The sequence below is a fragment of the Poromitra crassiceps genome (assembly GCF_964638095.1).
Source record: "Poromitra crassiceps genome assembly, chromosome: 23".
Lineage (NCBI taxonomy): Eukaryota > Metazoa > Chordata > Actinopteri > Beryciformes > Melamphaidae > Poromitra > Poromitra crassiceps.
This window is the reverse complement of record NC_139639.1, coordinates 7,702,779-7,715,351: the sequence shown is the minus strand read 5'-3', so window position 1 is coordinate 7,715,351 and position 12,573 is coordinate 7,702,779. Positions and strand designations below refer to the sequence as shown.

Genomic DNA, 12,573 nt, shown 5'->3' with positions numbered 1-12,573 from the left:
TTGATGTGATTACACAGGTAAGTTAAGGCTTCTAGGCTAATAGGCAAATTGGTAGCCACAACAAAATATTCTGTTAGACTGGAAAAATGGCTACAACAATACTCCAATTAATAAATCCTTAACGATCAGTGTTGAGGTAGGTGGCTGAGGATGGGGGTGGAGCTGTGTGTGTGTGTGTGTGTGTGTGTGTGTGTGTGTGTTCTAGGGGGTTGTCTGCGGGGTCAAGGGTCGAGTGGTTGACCTAGAGGTAACTCCCGACATAACCTGGTGGTCTGGACACGGCGACAGGAAGCTGCCACAGCGAGGCTGGAGTTGTCTGCAGGAGATCACCTGACACCGAGAACCTTTCAACTCTTTCTCTACGCCTCTCTCCATCACACACACACACACACACACACACGTTCGGAGATAGGACACATACTGAGCACATACACACACACACAGACACACACACACACACACACAGGCAAACAACACGCCTGCACACACAATCCCACACACAAACAAGTGCACTTCTCAGGCGACAGCAGAGTGGAGTCAGCTGGAGAGACAGAAACACTTTGACCTTTCAACAGACATGATCTCTGCTGGACAGGTCAGGACCACACACATACACACACACACACATACACACACACATGCACGCCACGCACACACACACACACACACACACACACACACGCACACACGCACGCACACACACACACACGCACACACACACACACGCACACGCACACACACACACACATTTTAGATAGGGATGCACGATATGGATTTTTAGAGCCGATACGATAACCGATAAATATATTCGTCTTGGCCGATAACCGATACGATATAACCGATAATTATTATAATAAAAATAGATATAATTTTTTTTGTTTGTTTTTAACCTGTATTTTATGCACACCTGGGGTTAAAAAAGGGTTAGGGTAGATGTATGGATGTAGTGAGCATAGCTCTGACCTAACCAAATCTAACTAACATCACTGTGAACGCAAAACAAAGAAAACTTCTGATATAATATGATTGTTTAATAAAGTGTATCACTCAATTATAGTCAATACAAAAATAAAGGCTTTTATAGAACGGAAAGCCAAGCTGCTTAGTCTGCAGATAAAACACAATGACAAAAGGCATAGTAGTTTAGACTCTTATTGTCATACTGATCTGTTCAAATTTTGCATTGGTTCCAGTTCTCAGTGAATTGTAGCCTGGGCCCAATGAATGGGGCAGGCATATATACAGTCCATGGGCAGGCACTATAAACCAATAAAACCATCTGTGTCATTTCACTTTTTACTGAAGAATGCTGCCACCAGATTAAATAAAAGGCACTATGTAATGTTGACTGACTGATGCTTTTTATGTAGCCTAATGTGCGCGACTGCTCCTTTGTTTTCATTATTGGATCTGTCCCGCAGCTAACGCTAACTAGCGCGGTTAGCTTAACGTTAGCGAGTGTTTTTTTGGAGTTAAATACACAATCCCTGGATGTTTCATTTCGGGTAAAGGGGATTCCATTAGTTTCTATAAGTTTACGCAAGCTCTGTGTATTAAGTCATTTTGTGGGGCTGTTTGATTACAAGCCACAGACTGTAAATGTCACAGTTTGCCAAGCGGACGAGCCTGCAGGGTAGGCCCGCTACGACTGAGCTAATGCTAACGTTAACACTCGCTAACAAAGACAACAAACATATCCGCTGCATCATCGCCAGCTTTGGTTTAACGTAATGCCAGCTTAGAGGTTTCCCCTCCCCTGGGAACCTGTGTGGGACATGGATTGCAAATTACAGTAGCTTTCTGATCATTGTGAAACTGAAAAACAGCAACACACTACACACTGGCAGCAGCCATGTTTGCGTCGCAGCTGTGATGTCACGAATGTGCGACAACAAAAATCTCCGCTTCCGAGGCAAAAAATAAACAGGATTATTATCGGATAATTTATCGGAAAAAGGCCATTATCGGAATAATAAATAATAACGCACAATGGCCATATTGGCCGATAATTTATCGGTCCGATAATTATCGTGCATCCCTAATTTTAGACTGAACTCTGTAGTATTTGATCCAGCCTAGCTTATGTCCCAGGGCCTTGGAAACCCAATGGAAATATGAATGGCCCAGCCGCTTCCTGTTTTTGTTGTTGTTGTTCTTTTTGTTGATAACACAAAATTGATTTAATCAGTCGCAAAATAAGCTCGTCATCATCAGCTAAACATGAAGGAAACAACTTCAACAACTCGTCTAGAGTCAAATGATCAGCTCATTTAAAATTAAATCTTAGTTCACAGGGCTCAACATTAACTTTTAAAAGTTAGCGCAAGTTTTTGGTTGCCGAAACTGAAAATAAGGTTTGATTTCACCATATATGATGAGTAAGTAACGTCAGCTTAATAATGAAGATTTCAGATTTCCTCTCATTCATTCATTCATTCATTCATTCTCTTCACGCACTTCTTCCTGTTCGTGGTCACAGCAGGGTACGGAACCTTTGGCCAAAATTTGGCCATATCCAACGACAAAATATACAATGTGTCAAATAAACAATGTTCACATCATTAGATGAGTACGCAGGTGAGTTTAAAGACGAACAGCGTATTGGGGTAACAGCAATATTTAAATGTCACCCACACTACTGTAAAATAGCTCTGTTAAAAATGTTTACTTTGGGGTTTAGCACATTTAGCTGTTTGCTGTCCCTACTTTTTATGTTCAAATGGTTGCCAATGATGCTGGCAACCCCTTAAGCAGACTGCAGAACCATGGAACATTCTCTATGTTCTACCGGCTACAGGCCAGCAGAACATAATACTGTACGGTCCATGGACTAGGCCCAAAGCACCACACAACGTGAAGCAAGGACCAACAAGGAAGGGCCATCAAAAGAACTAGAGAGACCGTTCCAGAACCAGAACCATTATAGAAATTATGGGTGCTCCGATCCGGCTAAGCTACGATTCGATCCGATTCCGATTCCTGGGGTCACGATCCGATTCCATAATCGATTCTCGATTCCAACGATTCTCGATTCCAGAGTGTGCGTGGTGGGGTAGAAAATGTGAACGGTGAATTGTAAACATGAAAAAATAAAGAAAACAGTTCCATCCATCGGTCTTTCACTTGTCTCTCCTCAGCTTTTGTCCTGAGGCTTACAGGCTGGCTAACATCATATAGACCCAGGGAGAACATTTCAAGTTCTTTGAGTCTGCAAACACTCATACTCTGCCAGGGGATGAAGCCCAAATGATCATAAAGATGTCAGAGAGGCTTCAGGCGCACAAAGCAAGAAGTGCATGTAAAGTCCTCCTTTCACTAGTCGGGCTTATTGTAAAATACCAGAGTCATAATCAGACACATCCATGTGTCTTTGTGCCACGTCGCTGTTTGATGACTGAACAAAACAAAATATGCCGTCGGTAAGCTTCCTTTTCAGGACGGGAGTGGAGCGACCCACTCTGCTCCCCCCCAATGTACACCGATTCCTGCACGGCTTTTCTTTGATAGGCTGCACCAAATCCCCTGGTGGGAGGGTGTTTGTGTCAAGAGATGAGTGAGTGAGTGAGTGAGTGAGTGAGTGAGTGAGTGAGTGTGTGTGTGTGTGTGTCTGTGTGCGTGTGTGTGTGTCTGTGTGCGTGTGTGCATGTGTCTATACTGTACTCATGCATCAGTATGACAGTTTGAGTGATTTTTGTGCGGGGATTTGGCAGGCCATGGTTAGGGTTCTTCACTCATCACGTGTGTGTGTGTGTGTGTGTGTGTGTGTGTGTGTGTGTGTGTGTGTGTGTGTGTGTGTGTGTGTGTGTGTGTGTGTGTGTGTGTGTGTGTGTGTGTGTGTGTGTGTGTGTGTGTGTGTGCATGTGTGTGTGTAACTCGATGCCTCTAATCTAGCCTGCTGCTCAAAGGATTAGGAACCAAACTATTCTCAATGGGAGCGTGCTGGAGCTAGTCCTCCTCTGTGTGTGTGTGTGTGTGCGTGTGCGTGTGTGTGTACAGAGCAGCATTTCAGTGCCAGAAAAACACAAAACTCACTTGTCACAACAAATGTGGCTTTTTAAGACTTTCAAGAATTCATTTAGAGAAGAAAAGCAGAACACACAGAACATGACGACTTGGTACGCTCGTGTGTTCAAATAGACACAGTATGTAGTAGAGACGTCACGATATCATTTCTACTTTGATACCGTGATACCCAGGAAAATATCCATACTCGATACCATTTTCAATAACAAGGGAAGGGGGGATGACGACACATCAAGAGGCATAAAAATAAAGTTAGACAGATGGACGGACAGACGCACACTTCTCCATAATCTAGACCTGATAGAACTTTGAATTTAGACAGCAGATTAGCCCTGCTCTAGCCATCAGCCTATCAGAACAGGTTTAGCTTGTTGAAGCAACAGATACGATTACGCACCAATGATAGGGAGGGAAAATCACAGATTTTTCATTAAAAGAAAGCACTGATGTATCAAAAGTGTTGCAAATGAGTATTGTATCCATTTCAAATTGTTTGTATTAAAACCTATCGATACCTGTTACAAATGAGTATTGTATCCCATTCCAATTTTCAGTATTGATACTTTTCGATACTTTTGACAACCCTACTACTATAGAGCAGAATACTAAGCCAAGCCTATGGTAGTCACTGATAAAGAAGCAGTACTAATAGACCAGAGCAATTCTCATGAGGTTCCAGCTGTAGAAATTCATCTCCACACTTCTGAACTGTATGAAACTCTATACAAGCTTGTGTTTAGTAACGGGAGGCCAAGCAGAACCATGTCACATACAACAGTGGTTACCATACCCACCATGATGGCATCATCCTGTACTACTCTCTAACAGAGCCAAACACAAGTGCTGCACAGATGTGGCTTGAGATGCTGCCCTGGTTCAACTGGCAGCACAGGACTATCAGGACCTTCACCATCACCTCATGTGTTTAGAGAGCATGGGACGGAGGGATCAGGAGGCAGGATACAGGAGGGGGTCCAGGATGGCTTGTCTGCATGTGTAAATGTCAGTGTCTGTCTGTGTGTGTGTGTCTGCGTGTATTTGAAAAATCTGAAATGAGCCACTTGGGTTGCCTTCGCCATCTCTCTTTCTTACACTCCTCCATCTCCCTGTAATGTGTTTTCCTATAGGGGTGGAACTGTATAAACTGTCCCGTTTTGTTACTAAAGTTTGGGTTTGGGCTACACATGTAAATGGACTGAATTTTTGTCTCTATTCTCTAATCTCTATTTTCCAAGATAAATCACTGTTGTTGTTTCCATAAACTGGCAATAAAGAGGTTGTTCAAAATCCACTGCCATACTTCAAACGGTGTGCTACTACTTACATGCCAGTTACTAACTAGAATAACTGTCAGTTCTACTTCCTTAGTTTCTAAGTTCTTAGTTTCTATTTTATTTCTTTCTTTCTAATTCATAAATGTAATTTCAATATCCAGAAAAAACATTCATTAGGATTTGTCGATGGGAAAATAAATTAGGATTTGACTGTTTTGACTGAATGAATACAACCAGCAGGCCCTGGATATTTTTCTTGTTTTGCTTTGCACTTTAAATATACTGATCTCAAAACCACAGTAAATACATAGCATAGCATAATGTGACTGACTGAAATGCTAAGCTTGATCTGAAACTATACAACATGTCAAAGTTAGGGCTGTAATGAATGCATTATTTATATTTAAAAGAAAAAAAACATTCCAAGCTTCTATTGCGGTTTTCAAACAAAGCTTCAAATGTCATAAAAATCATAAAAAATCAAATCGAACAAACTCCTCAATTTGAATAAAGTGATTACCGTAAATTCCGGACTATAAGCCGCACCTTTTTTCCCGTTTTTTGGCCTTTTTTGGCCCCTGCGGCTTATATAACGGTGCGGCTTATCTATGGATTTTTTCAAAAAAAAAAAAAAAAAAAAATCTCTCTTTTTTAGCACTCTTTCTAACTATAAATCCACTTCTGTTTTAATTTCCTCTCTTGCCCTCTTTTCACCACACTGTATGACACTGTATGACACTGTATGACACTGTGTGCACTGTAAATAACAACACAGGTGGTGTTGTGTTATGTTGTTTTGTTGAAATGTTAATACATGGGAGCATTACATATGGTAATTAAACATTAAAACACAAAAAAAAAAAAAAAAAAAAAAAAAATACCATTAAAACACCCGCGGCTTATAGTCCGGTGCGGCTTATATAAGAAAAAAATAGTCAACTTTGAAGGTGCGGCTTATACACCGGTGCGCCTTATAGTCCGGAATTTACGGTAATCAGATTAAATATGAGTTAAGTCTTTTATTGATTTATTATTAAATCAACTTTCTTGTATGAATATAACTCGTCAGTTTCGTAAACATAAACGTTAACTTTGCCAATTTGCACTATCTGGGAAGAACACGGTCACTCGGGACAATACTTCGCTTGTGGGTTAGCGGCGCTAGCTAAGTCAGCGAGCTTAGCTTCTTACGCTATCTGCCCCCCACCCCGAGAGGACAGAGCTTGGCTACCCAGGAACCCTCCATCAAGGTTATTCATGCCGAATCAGGTTCTCTCTACTGTGGAGTTGTGCAATGTTAATGTCCCTGTCTGTCTCTGTTCTTTGACGTTGCTATGTGCTATGTGCTGTGTGCACTTTCATGCCCAAGACAAATGTCCCTCCGGGGACAATCAAGTATATCTCATCTCATCTCATCTCATCATATCTCCTCTCAAAATGACACTTTCTTTGGGAGAGACTGAACTAAAAGGAGCAAACCTTTTCTTTTCCTGAACAAGGTTAGGTGAGAAAACAGGTGTGGTATGTCTGAACTGTCACCATATTGTGCAGTGTGCTTGACATGGTGGCACACACAAAGAGAAAGGTACCTTGATCTTCTGCTGGATGTGCCGCAGAGCGTCCGCCGTGCCCATGTCTGCATCCTCCTGGATACACACCACGTCCAGCTTCATCTTCACCTCCAGCTTCATCTTAGGGTCTGTGCTCATCATCTTCTGCACCTCCTTAGTGGTGATTACAATCACCTCTGAGAACACCAGGACAACACATATGAGACAGCATAATAGCATAATACACTAGTGTTCATTTTGTCGGCTATTTGTTTCATTTAGTCTTAAAGGGATACTCCACTTTTTCGGGAGTTTAGCTCATTTCCCACACACACACACATAACCGAGATACACCATGCTTTACCGACACTGTTTACAGTCAGCTACAGTCGTGAAGTCAGATAATATCACCATAGAATGGAGGCTAATGGTACAGCTGTAAAAAATATGCCAAAACACACATCTCACGGCGCCAAAATACATGTTGTGCTTCGGGTACTCACCACACGGTGAAATATTAAATCCAAAAATGCACATAATCTGTCTTTTTGGAAGGAAAAGAGGTCGGCGGCCATGTTTGGAAAGTAGTGCCGCCTACCTCTTTTCCTCCAACTTCACATCGGGTTGAAAAAAACAGACGTACACATTTATCACAGCAAAGATGACCAAGAGCAGGGAGACAGATCTGCACTTTAAATTGTGAAGCCAAAGCGAGGTATAATAACAATGAGTAATATTACAAAAATGACCATGACTGTGTTGTAACTTTGATGGACACACTGGTTAGATCATGTTTTTTTGTTTGTTTTTTTGTTACTACGGTATATACATCCTGCAGCTTAAACGGAGCTCAGAAGAGACTGCTCAACCTTTTTCTAAAGTTGGCGCTAACATTCCCTCCCAGAATGGCCAGACCACTTTAGGAATCAAGATTGCAGAGTCCGTCTGCTCTAATTGCCCTCGCCTGCATAAAACGTCTTCTCCCGGGCATTTAGCATTTAGCTCACTAGAGCTGTGTCAGCCTCACTATAGCTGTGTCAGCCTAGTAAAAGCTAATGAGAGCGCTTTGGCTAGTTGGCTGCACACACAGTAAAGCACTTTGGCCACACAGGATGCTAAGCTATAGAAAGGTAGCGTTTCTTTAGGCTAGCGAGGAGGACCTACAGGCTCTCATAATGAACAGGCCTGTTTACTGGCAGGCATAGGGGCACATTGCATCAAATCCCTTTACAAGCACACGGGTTCTGGACTGACTGCATGTTGCGCCACAAGAGGTAAAACTGGATTGTAAATCTAGCTCGGAAATGCACACCCAACAATGGTTGACGATGTGCTGACAAGCTGGTGAAACTACTATTATTGGGGGGTGTGGGGGGGGTTGAGGAGAGAATTGGACAGTTGTAAACTCAAATCACATCCATTCACAGAGTAGGCCTACGAATGAAACTGGAAAATATATCTGTGCCAATCCTGTACAGGAGGCATGTGAGAGAAACATCAACTGTAACATTAGATTCTGGAAAATATCCATGGCAGTAACTTAGACAACATCCATGCAGCTACTGTACTATTGGTTTGCTTTTCCCTGGTTGCTCGCTAGCTAGTTTGCACGTTCACACACACCTTCGTTTGGTTCCATGTTCTCAAAGTTGGCTATATAAACACATGTAATGTGTGCCTATGCTCCAGTCCAGGGTCAAGAATACCAGGACACACTGCTATTCTGGCTTCCTCACAAGTTGAACAAGCAAGACTACTACTGTTGTAATGAGTAACTCTCAACACCTAACCCGAGGCTGCCAGAGGGTTTGTTTCCACATAACCATGTGGGAACGAGTCACTCGGGAAACCAGACACTTTCAGAAAATACCTGGCCGGTGATTGGATGAACCATCTGTCTGTCACGTCTATCACAGGCTCGCTTCTCGCTGGCATCACAGCTAAAGCCCGCCCCCGCCGCTGCCTCATCGTGATATCATCATCTCAAATCCAGTTGCCTCGCAACAAGGTTACTCAACACCCCTGACACCTTGCAAAGTGACTCAATATAGACGCTAATGCTAGTACAGGAGGCTAATAAATAGTCGACGTTACTTCAAGCTCTCTGGCAAAATTGGCATCCCGTGTTGGCCTCTGTTCCCTATAGCCATGAGCGGGTTCACAGTCTCCTCCCACTCCTTGGATGTTTTTCCAGACACATAAATTACACTTTGCAAAGGCTCCATTCTTGCTAAGAGTTGTCAGTGCATTATTGACATCTCATTGCTTTCATTGCTGCGGTGCGCTGCTGACGTTTGATTCTTGTATTGACTGCTGATTGACAGGTATTGACGGAGAGACCAGGGCTCAACATTAACGGATGCCCAGTTGCCCCGGGCAACCAAAGTAAAAAAAAAATGTCAACCATTTCTTGGCCTTTGGTGGCGACAGTGGCAACCACGTTTTAACAGGTAAAAAAAATATGTACAGCAGCAACCAGCAAAATATACACCAAATAAATATTTTTTTATACTTGTGAGTGACTTACATGTAACATTTTATTGCCGTTACCTTTCGGAACGATGTTACTAATTCCCAGTCGGAACCTACGTGATGCATGCTGCACGTGCGGTGTGTTTGACGAGTACTGGTGGCTGCACGCACACAATCGCACCGGCTGCAGAACGCACCGTGAAGATGTCAAAGCAGATGAAGTCTGGCTGGGTCAAACCCCCGACTAATAACCTAACCCTGCGTCAGCATCAACATCACAAATCCAGCTGCAAGATAATTCAAGCGACAAAGAACAAGACCCGCCCGCACAGAAACAAAGGACGAGGAAATTAGTCAAGTCATGGGAGGTGAAATACCCCGGCATCTTTGAACGAGACAGAAAACTATACTGCAAAGCATGTAGCCTACAAAATACACCTCGACCAGGACAGCCTTAAAAAAAAATGTTTTATGACATCACCGATGATGTCATCAGTGACATCATCACTGAACTATAGCCTTGTGTGAGTGAATTTATGACATCACTGACTGCTGATTGACAGGTATTGACGGAGATTGACGGTATTGCGTCGTAATTGATTAGATCCTACGTCGCACAGTGTGTCCTGCAATAAACTTATAAGATTGGTAAAATCTGAGTCTGTAGGCGGCTTAAGGCCAGGTTGAGTACCACTGCATTACATGATACGTAACTGACAATCTCAGAAAGAGAAAAAGACTGAGAGGGAGAAAAGCAAAGGAGAGCCATATTTTAACTATGACTGTGATGGAGAAAATTTAAGATACAAATTTAATTCTACAACAGACTGTGTATAGTTATGGCTCTTATGCTTTCACTGAACTAGTTTCCTTTTTAGTTTAGTTTTTTGAGATAGCATCCTTGGAGATACTGAAGACATTACAGTAGCAGTAGTAATAGTAGAAGTAAGTAAGTTATACTTTATTATCTCCATGGGGAAATTCCCCTGCATTTGACGCATCCTCTACTAGGAACCTTCCCAGAACCAGGAGCAGGTGGCAGCTGCAGTGCAGCGATTGCCAGTGCCTTGGTCAGAGCACCCGGAGGAAACCCACACGGACACGGGGGGGAACATGCAAACTCCACATAGAAAGGACCTGGGACGGAGCGGGGTTCGAATCCGCGACCTTCTTGCTGTGAGGCAACAGTGCTAACCACTGGGCCACCGTGCTAGTAGTAGTAATAGTATAATACAAACACAGCAGTCACCTTCGAAGCCCACCCTCTCCAATAGGTTGAGGGGGTACCACATGAGGGGCTTGTTGCCTACAGGCAGCATGGCTTTGGGGGTGTTGTAGGTCAGATCCGTCATACGAGACCCCCCGCCCGCCGCCATCAACACCGCCTGGAGCTCCATGATGTCTGCTGGGGACAGAGAGAGAGAGAGAGAGGGGGAGAGACAGAGAGAGAGAGAAAGAGAGAGGGGGGGAGAGACAGAGAGAGAGAGAGAGAGAGAGAGAGAGAGAGAGAGAGAGGGAGAGGGGGAGAGACAGAGAGAGGGAGAGGGAGAGCGAGAGGGAGAGGGGGAGAGACAGAGAGAGAGAGAGGGGGAGAGACAGAGAGAGAGAGAGAGAGAGAGAGGGAGCGGGAGAGAGACAGAGACAGAGAGAGAGCGAGAGGGGGGGATAGAGGGAGGGACAGAGAGAGGGGGGGAGAGAGTTAACACCATCTCTCCCATCATCACACATGCGAATAATTCTATACTAACAGGGAAACAGAATGTATACGCAGCTTGCTACCATGTCACCTGATTCACACGCCAGTGCGAGGGTACATGTGCACACAAGTGTACACAAACACAAAATGTGCAATTGTGTATAATTACCCACATTTCAGGCTAACAGATTGGGGTAACACACTGTGAACAGTGTGACCAAAAGGGAACTTATTGTTTAATATCTAGATAAGCACCACATAAGTATAAGGAAATGTGCCACAGCACGTCATGAGTAACGTTATTATTTACCGTAACCGTAATATCTTCTTTCTAGCGTTAAATAACAGAACCACACAACAACTAGGCAGCCTGACTTACCTGTCTGACACAGCTAACGTCAAGACAAAGACAGTCCCAACCGAAATATGACATTAACAAGCCTGTAAAATGATGCTGCACCGTTACAAAGTAATCTCCGCTCACCTGTCACCCTGCTGCTCGCTTGTCAGTGGAAAACACTGCTCCACGAGACGCATGCAGCGGCTCACTGTTGTGTTGTTAGCACTCAGCTAACGAATATGACAGGGCAGCAAACTGTGCCGCTGCTCCGGGAGGGCTTTAGAAACAGCACGACGCTCAATATGAAAAGCAAATAGCGACTCCTATTATGTACCGCAGAGGTAGTTATTCAATGACTTTCTAAAGCGTCTGACAGAGGCTTCGTAGGAGAAGCTAAGTTAGCATCGAATGATGACAGCTGGGTGCACTCAGTGAAACACGTCCGTGTGGGAAACTGCTTCCTCTGTACGATGGTTCCTATACAATAGAATAGAATAGAATAGAATAGAATAGAATAGAATAGAATAGAATAGAATTGAATAGAATTGAATAGAATAATAAGGGATGCAGTGGAAAAATATTTTTGGTTGTTGTTGTTGTTGTTGTTGTTGTTGTTGTTGTTGTTGTTGTTGTTGTTGTTGTTGTTGTTGTAAAAACTGTATTTTATTATCATTATTATTATTGGGCATATTAGTATTATCATTATTATCATAATCATATTATTATTATTATTATTATTATAGTATTTTAAAAAGGAGAAAGCCATAACTTAACGGAAGCGAGTCCTGCAACGGACAATATTTGTACAAAACTCCTGTTAAAATTGTGCTTCAAACACTGCTACAATGATCGTGTCATGTTTCCGTGTAGTTTAACGGCGAAAACGTTAAGTCGAACTTCTTTCTAGCAACATACCGTTGAAATAATTTCTTTTAGTTGTGTCTTTGATTTACCAGAGTCGGGGAACGGACGCTACCGCTGGCGTCTTAACTGAAAGCTGCTCTTGTCCTGTTACGGACAGCTCACTCTGCGGCTCTGCTGGTTAGCAAGCCAGTGGTTAGCAAGCCAGTAACAGTCAACAAAGCGAGTGGCTTGTAGTGGTCGCTGAGTCCCATTTTGCTGCATTATTGCCACCTAGCTGGCCTTGTTGTGTTTTAGACAAAGCTAGCGTTAGCTAGCTAGCAAGCTAGCAACTTTAAAGATCAGTAACTCTCGTCG

The 12,573-nt window shown here is 43.1% G+C and overlaps 1 protein-coding gene across 2 annotated transcripts in view; it reads right to left on the bottom strand.

Annotated features, from left to right (window-relative positions):
• Nucleotides 1-11,757, bottom strand: part of LOC310796620 (translation initiation factor eIF2B subunit gamma-like) — a gene marked incomplete at its 3' end in the record, with an annotated part of 16,175 nt that extends 4,418 nt beyond the window's left edge. The window contains exons 1-3 of one of the 2 annotated variants that reach the window (XM_083658841.1): nt 11,500-11,757; nt 10,569-10,724; nt 6,887-7,044 (exon numbers count right to left, since the gene is read on the bottom strand). In XM_083658841.1, the coding sequence (XP_083514967.1) occupies nt 6,887-7,044; nt 10,569-10,716 (306 nt within the window). In that variant the 5' untranslated portion in view covers nt 10,717-10,724; nt 11,500-11,757. Of the gene's footprint in view, nt 1-6,886; nt 7,045-10,568; nt 10,727-11,499 lie in introns of those variants that run through there. The other variant, XM_083658840.1, reaches the window with a different exon arrangement.
• Nucleotides 11,758-12,573: the final 816 nt, after the last annotated feature.